Source organism: Meleagris gallopavo, unplaced genomic scaffold, assembly GCF_000146605.3.
Source record: "Meleagris gallopavo isolate NT-WF06-2002-E0010 breed Aviagen turkey brand Nicholas breeding stock unplaced genomic scaffold, Turkey_5.1 ChrUn_random_7180001953145, whole genome shotgun sequence".
NCBI lineage: Eukaryota > Metazoa > Chordata > Aves > Galliformes > Phasianidae > Meleagris > Meleagris gallopavo.
The window spans coordinates 1-8,148 of record NW_011214181.1 but is presented as its reverse complement, the minus strand read 5'-3'; the positions used below and the strand labels follow the sequence as shown (position 1 = coordinate 8,148).

At 42.3% G+C, this 8,148-nt stretch overlaps 1 protein-coding gene across 1 annotated transcript in view; it reads right to left on the bottom strand.

The window, feature by feature from the left end:
• Positions 1-5,118, bottom strand: part of KCMF1 (potassium channel modulatory factor 1) — a gene marked incomplete at its 5' end in the record, with an annotated part of 23,017 nt that extends 17,899 nt beyond the window's left edge. Inside the window, one exon of the mRNA XM_010728073.3 lies at positions 4,945-5,118. Within this exon, the coding sequence (XP_010726375.2) occupies positions 4,945-5,118 (174 nt within the window). The remainder of the gene's footprint in view (positions 1-4,944) is intronic.
• Positions 5,119-8,148: the final 3,030 nt, after the last annotated feature.

Genomic DNA, 8,148 nt, shown 5'->3' with positions numbered 1-8,148 from the left:
AAAAAAAAAGGAAGTGTAAATTGTAGTGATAGTTGATGATTTGACAACTCTTCTGTGCTCAGTTTACTCTTAAAATAAATATCACTTCCAGTTGTGTTACATTATTTTGTGAGCTTAGTAGATAGTAATTGTGGATATCCACTTTTCTCTTGTTAGTAAGATCAGTTTTCTTATGTATTATCAATTGTCTTATATAGACATATCTTGTCTATATATCAGTTCTATATCAGAGTTTGACAAGAAATTTAACACGTTTCATTAAAGTCATTCAGTAGATACAAGTGACTTTTTTTTAAATAACATATAACTTCTGTGCAGTTAGTCATCTTTCCTGTTATTATATTATCTTGGAAAAAAAAAAAGGAATGTTCTTTTATAAAAAAATAAAATAATTTGTGAAAATTACAAAGAACTGGAAAAGTTATACTGGACTGCTCCAAAAATATTGCCTTCTATTTTAATATGTTGGCTCATTATATCAGAAGCAAATGGTGGTATGAGTAGAGATTGAATCTCCCTAACAATATTCCATTACATTTTGTTGCTGTGCAACAGATGGCAACAGAGGGGCAGTGTGATAAAATGGTGTCTGACATGTGTCATGGTTTCATGATTTTTGGTTATCAGTATTCCACATCATAACATCATGTAATGCACTGGGGTTTGACTGCTGATGCTCAAGTTCCGGGTGTCTGTCCGGAGGAGAAGAACTACATTTCCCCAGGGGGCTTTGCGGTCAGCGAGGAGATATAACTCCCGGCAAGGTCACCTGATGTTCTCTTCTTTGCCTGCGCTTCTTCGCTTGCGCTTCTCCGTCTGCGCTTCTCCATCTGCACTTCTCTGCCTGCGCTTTTTCATCGGTTCAACTGGACTGCACTTCTCAGCGTTGTGGTGAGGCCAATCCACCTTCCAGACACACACTCTCTCTCTCTCATTATATTCTGCTGATACTATATTTAGTAAATTAGTTTGTTTCACCTCAGATTGTTGCCGCTGTTTTCAATTATTTCGGGGTCCCCTCTTTTTCTTTTCCGGGGGGCGCGGATCCGCGGATCCCTCCTCCCTTCTAGTCACGGAACCGGACCGAACCAGCCCGTAAACCATTGACAACATGGAAGTGCGTATGAAGCAAAGGTGTGTCACTGAATTCCTCCACGTAGAAAAAACTGCACCCATTCACATTCATCAATGCTTGCTGAATATTGATGGTGACCAAACAGTGGATGTCTGCACAATGAGGATGTGGGTGGTGCCTTTCAGCAGTAGTGACAGTGATGTGAAAGACAAGCCATATTCTGGACAGCTATGAACAGCTGCCACATCATGAAATGAGGAGCATCTTGAACAACTCATCTGTGCATTTTGGCAGTTTACAACCAGGGAACTGTGTACAGAGTTGAATACCAGCTTCAGTGCATTGGAATCAATGGAGGCAGTGTTGGAATACTGCATAATTTTTGGCAGGTGGGTTGCACAAATGCATACACACAAACAGCAAGAACATCATATGCAAGTTTTTCAGGGCCTATTGAACCAATAAACTAGCAAAAATGCAAAGTTAATGGTAGTGACTATGTTGAAAAATAGCGTTTTGTAGCTGAGAATTTGCTCTATCAAACAGTGTTATTATGCTCTTTGTATCTGTTGTATTTTCCATGGAAATAAATAGAAAGCATTACTTTCAGAGGAACCTATGTATATGCTTTAACTTTTCATTTTCTGGGGATACTAGCACAAGAGAGATGTGGAACTGTTGGAGCAAGTCCAGAGGAAGGCCAGAAAGATGATCAGAGGGCTGGAGCACCTCTTCTGTGATGAAAAGCTGAGGCAGCTGGGCTTGTTCAGCCTTAAGAAAAGGCAGCTCTGAGGAGACCTCATTTCACTTTTAAAGGTACTTAAAGGGACCTTATACAAAAGATGGAGATTTAATTTTTACAAAGTCTGATAGTGATAGGGCAAGGAGAATGGATTTAAACTAAAAGAAGGGCAATTTAAGTTAGATGTTAGGAATCATTTTTTTACTCAGAGGGTGATGAGGCACTGGAACATGTTGTCCAAAGAAGTTGTGGATACCCCATCTCTGGAGACATTCAAGACCATGTTGGATGGGGTTCTAGGCAGCCTGATCTGGTGGGTGGCATCCCTGTACATGGCAGGGGGTTGTAACTAGATGATCTTTAAGGTCCTTTCCAACCTTAGCCATTCTATGAGTCTATGATTTCTATGATTTTAATTCTGGGAGAATTGGAAGCAAAAAATGCCCTATCCTTGGCTTAAATATGTAATTTTACTAAATGCTTTCAAAGCATTGCTGAAAACGATGGAAATCATATAGCTCCAAGTTTGCTGGAAGTGTGCCATAAGATGAGCCAGTAGGGAAGAAGATTGGTGTGGCTGAACAGGGAACTTTTGCTGAGACTCTGGGAGAAAAGTGTTAACCTCCTGTGGAAGAAGGGATAGGCAAATTGGGGAGAGCACAAGGAAATTTCTAGGATATGCAGGGAGAAAATTAGAAAGGCAAAAGCCCAGCATGAGCTCAACCTGGCCACTGTAGTAAAAGAAAACAAAAATGTTTTCACAAATATATTAACAGTAAGAGGAGGGCCGAGGAGAATCTCCATCCTTTGCTGGATGTGGCAGGGAACATGACCACTGAGGATAAGGAAAAGGCGGAGGTTCTCAATGCCTTCTTTATATCTGTCTTTAATAGTCAGACCAGTTATCCTCGGGGTACTCAGCCTCCTAACTGGGAAGTCTAGGATGGGGAGCAGAATAAACCCCCACAATTCAGATGAAAATGAGACCTCCTACTCCACCTGGACAGTCACAACTCCATGAGACCAGAAGGGATCCACTCGAGGGTGCTGAGGGAGCTGGTGGAAGTGACTGCCAAGCCTCTTTCCACCATCTATCAGCAGTCCTGGTCAACAGGAGAAGTCCCAGATGACTGAAGGCTTACCAGTGTGACTCCCATCTACAAGAAGGATCGTAAGGAGGATCCAGGAAACTACAGGCCTGTCAGCCTGACCTCAGTGCCAGGGAAGGTTATGGAACAGATCGTCTTGAGTGCAATCACATGGCACGTATGGGACAACAAGACCAAATGCCAGGTCCTGCACTTTGCCCACAACAACATCAGGCAATGCTACAGGCTTGGGGCAGAGTGGTTGGAGTGGTTGGAAGGTTATGCAGAGGAAAAGGGTCTGGGGGTGTTGGTTGACGCTCGACTGAACATGAGCCAGCAGTGTACCCAGGTGGCCAAGAAGGCCTATAACATCCTGGCTTGTATCAGAAATAGTGTTGCCAGCAGGAGCAGGGAAGTAATTGTACCTCTGCACACAGCACTGGTGAGGCTGCACCTCGAGTACTGTATTCAGTTTTGGGCCCCTCACTACAAGAAAGACATTGAGGCGCTTAAGTAAGTATGTCCAAAGGGCAACAAAGCTAGTGAGGGGTCTGGAACATGTCTTATGAGGAGCAGCTGATGGAACTGGGACTGTTTCTTCCAGAGAAACGGAAACTCAGGAGAGATCTTTTTAGCTCTTTACAACCACCAGAAAAGAGGGTATGGCGATGTGGGGGTCAGCCTCTTCTCCTGGGTAACTAGCGATAGGATGAGAGGGAACAGCCTTAAGTTGCATCACGGGAGGTTCAGGTTGGATATTAGGAAAAACTTCTCCAAAAGCATGGTAGGTCACTGGAACAGGTTGCCCAGAGAGGTGGTGGAGTCACTGTACCTGGAAGTGTTCAAGAAACATGTAGGTACGGTACTTAGGGACATGGTTTAGTGGGCAGTATTGGTGGTAAGTGGATGGTTGAACTAGATGATCTTAAGAGGTCTTTTCCAACCTTAATGATTCAATGAGTCTATGAAGAGCTCCAGAAGTGCAAATCCTAATCAAACACATCATTAATTCACTTCAGTAGGAAGTTAATTTCACTGTTCAGTTAGAACAGTTAAAATGCTAATAAATTTAAATGTATATACAAATCACAACCAAAGTGAAACCATTTCCTCTAATGTTACTACTAGTAGATATAACGAATTTGAATTGTTAGGCCTTGATTATTTTTTTTTCTTTCAAGAAGTCCTGAAAAAAAAAGACACTATCAAATTACAGTAGGAGTGATGGCTTTTTTGTTTGATTGTTTTTAAATGAGATACAGAAAGATAAACAATTTATAGAGATCACAGGTTTTCATGATGGCTTATACTTCCATGGAATACCTTCTGAAATTATGTTGTAGGTATACGCACAGCAATAAATCAAGCCACGTTACTATTCCTAAGGCCAAGTAACACAAAAGAAAATTGTGTAAAGAAACTGACAGTTTGTGCTCTTATCATCAAGAGTAGTTATATCATCACATTCTGGAGATATTTGAAAGATAGCCCTAATTCCTAGAAAGACTCCTAATAGCTGTTCTAGTTATATCTAAAATATGTCAAGTAATAACAGCTTGAAACTACTCCTATTGAAATACAGTGATAAAATTAATTAAACACTTAAAATCAATTTCAACAAAATTTAAAGCATCCTCTAGCACATTTACTTTTGATGAAATTTGCTGCTTTAAGTCACATCATTATCTATAAAATACTACTGCATCCAGATTGCTACTTTCACCTACACTAAATGGCATCAGAACTAATGACCAAGGAGGGTAAAAACAGTGCAGAAAGAAGTAGCTTAGTGTCAGAAGCATCTTTAAAGGTTTGCCTATCAGGAATAAAACAAAAACAAACACACGTTCACACTGTCTAGCTAAAGATTGTTCATGGGCTTTAGGTGATTATATATATGTATATTTTCAGATATACAGATCCCCAATAACGAAACACCAATTCTAAAAAATAAGCAAAACAGATACAGCCACTTGACTACAAAAGTCAAAACAAGCAGTTACAACTATCAACTTTTTCCTCAACTTAAGAAAGGATATTAAATCTCTAGGAGCTCTGTGTTCCAGTGTAAGATGAGCTGCAAAGTCATCTGTGACATGATTAGGATCCCCTCCAGGTAATGCTGCACATATTGGACAAATCTGAAACAACAAAGTAAGAAAAACAAAACAAACACAACCGACTTTAAACAAATCACAAAACACATCATTCCAAGTTGATCACTTGACCTGAATTCTGATACTTTAAATATCACACTCTAATCTTGTATCTAGACAGCTAAGGGTTTAAAGTAGTAAATGTGTTCAAACGCATCTTTTAATTTTAGCATCTTTTCAAGATCCACTTTTCTTTTTAATTATGCTTTAATAATACCACAGAAACCAAAAAGAAAAATTTTTGCATCCCATCTGCAATGTTTCAGCTTTAAAACATGCATCCCAGGGTCCTAAAGGAGCTGGTTGATGTGGTCTCAAGCCACTCTTGATGATATTTGAAAACTCATGGCTGTCGTGCAAAGTCTCAGGTGACTGGAAAAAGGGAAACATCACTCTCATTTCTAGAAAAATGAGAAAGGAAAAACCAGGGAACTACGGGACAGTGAGCCTCACCACTGTGCCTGGAAAGATCATGGAACAGATTCTCCTGGAAGAGATGTTAAGGCACATGAAGGGCAAGCAGGTGAACCGAGACAGCTAGCATGACTTCACCAAAGGCAAATTGTGCCTCACCAATCTGGTGGCCTTCTATGATGGAGTGATGGCATCGGTGGACAAAGAAAGGCCAACTGATGTAATCTTCTTGGAATTCTGCAAAGCCTTTGACATGGTCCCCCACCACATCCTTATCTCTAAATTGGAGAGGTATGGATTTGAAGTCTGAACTATTCAGTGGGTAAGGAATTGTTTGGAAGGTCACAGCCAGAGGGTTGTTGTCAGTGGCTATGTCCAGGTGGAGGCCAGTCTTGAGTGGTCTCCCAAGGGTCCATCTTGAGACTGGTACTCTTTAACATCTTTATCAGTGACGTACATGATGGAATCACTTGGGTTGGGGCAAGCCCAGATATGTCTAGAGACTGGGAAAAGAACTCCTTGAGAGGAGCCCTGCGAAGGACTTGGAGGTTCTGGTGGATGAAAAGCTTGACACAAGCCAGCAGCATGTGCTTGCAGCCCAGAAGGCCAACAGTATCCTGGGTGGCATCAAAAGAAGGGTGGCAAGCAGGATGAGGTAGGTGACTGTCCTCCTCTACTCTGCCCTTGTAAGACCCCATCTGAAGTACTGTATCCAGGTCTAGGGCTCCCAGCATAAGAAAGATGTGGAGCTGTTGTAGTGGGTCCAGAGGAGGGCCATGAAGATGATCAGAGGGCTGGAGCATCTCTCCTACGAAGACAGGCTAAGGGAGCTGGGCTTGTTCAGCCTGGAGAAGAAAACGCTCCAGGGAGATCTCATTGTGGCCTTCTCATACTTAAAGAGAGCTTATAAAAAGGAGGGAAATCATCCTTTTACATGGGTATATAGGGATAGGACAAGGGAGAACAGTTTCAAACTAAAAGAGGGAAGGATGTAGATTAGATGTCAGAGGGAATTTTTTCACTGAGAGTGGTGAGGTGCCAGAACAGGCTGTCTAGAGAAGTTATGGATGCCCCATCCCTGGAGGTGTTCAAGACCAAGCTGGATGGGGCAGGCACTGGGAAACCTGATCTAGTGCCTGATTTAGTGGTTGGCAACTCTGCCCGTGGCAAGGGGGTTGGAACTAGATGATCTTTGAGGTCCCTTCCAACCAAAGACATTCTGTGATTTTTAGGAAGTAGCACCGATCATAAGACAATGGCATTCTAAGGAGTCTTGTGTTACATTCTCTTTCCCCTTTCGCTCAGAATTTCAATTTACTAGATTTTACTTTCCAAATCTTTCAACACTACAAAAGCAATAAAAATGGACATAGAGCAGAACAGACATTTTATTATGATGTGTAGGGAGGAGAAAAAAAATACCAGTTATCATTAATGCATTGGATATAAAAGGTGCTCTGAAAGTAATGTCTCCTATTTTATTATTTTGGCCCACAATATCAGAGATGGATGTTGGTGGGATGAAAGTAGAGGTTGAATCTTTCCAACAATATTCCACTGCATTTTGTTGCTGTGTGACAGATGGCAGCAGAGGGGGAGTCTGACAAAATGATACTGGACATGGAAGTGCGTATGAAGCAAAGGTGTGTCAATGAATTCCTCCATGCAGAAAAAATTGCACCCACTGACATTCATTGATGCTTCCTGAATGTTGACTGAGACCAAACAGTGGATGATAGCACAGTGAGACGGTGGGCATTCCATTTAGTCACTGGTGTCAGCAACATGCAAGCCACATTCTAGATGGCCATGCAGCTCAAGAGAGGTGATTCTGCCCCTCTACTCTGTGCTGGTGAGACCTCAGCTGGAGTACTGCATCTAGATGTGGAGTCCTCAGTGCAAGTGAGACATCGACCTATTAAAGCGTGTCCAGAGGACAGCCATGAAAATGATCCAAGGGATGGAGCACCTCCCTTATGAGGACAGGCTGAGAGAGCTGGAGCTGTTCACCTTGTAAAGCAAACAAAGACGATGACAGAGCCTTTATTTGAGATACAGGTGCTATAGAACAAGATATCAAAGAAAGAGGAATTAACCCACCCCTCCCAGCAATAGTTTGGAAAAAAGGGTGAGCTGAGGAATGCAGCCTTTTCCCGTTCGAACTCTGATGCACCAGAAAAGGAGGGAAGGGGGGCAAACTGCGCAAGCTCCAAGTGCATACACGCTTCCGGAAGCATGGCTGGAAGCACCGCTGAGATGGTGAGAGGAAGGGTAGATCTAGGCTCCCCCCCGCTGCAGGCACCCATGTGCTCATGTACTGGTTCAGGCTGTGACCTGGTAATTCCACTGCACACAATGATGAAGGGAAGGCTCCGGGGAGACTCTGAAAGAAGCCTTTTGGTATCTAAATGGAGGCTATAAGAAAGAAGGGGACAGACTCTTAAGCATGATCTGTTGTGATAACACAAGGGGAAATGGTTTCAAACTAAAAGAGGGGAGATTTATATTGGATACAAGGAAGAAATTTCTTTCCAATAAGTCTGGTGAGGCACTGGAACTGGTTGCCCAGAAAGGTGGTGGATGCCCCATCCTTGGAGACTGTCATGGTTTTATGATTTTTTGTTATCAGTATTTCACATCATAACATCATGTAGTGCACTGGGAGTTAAAGTG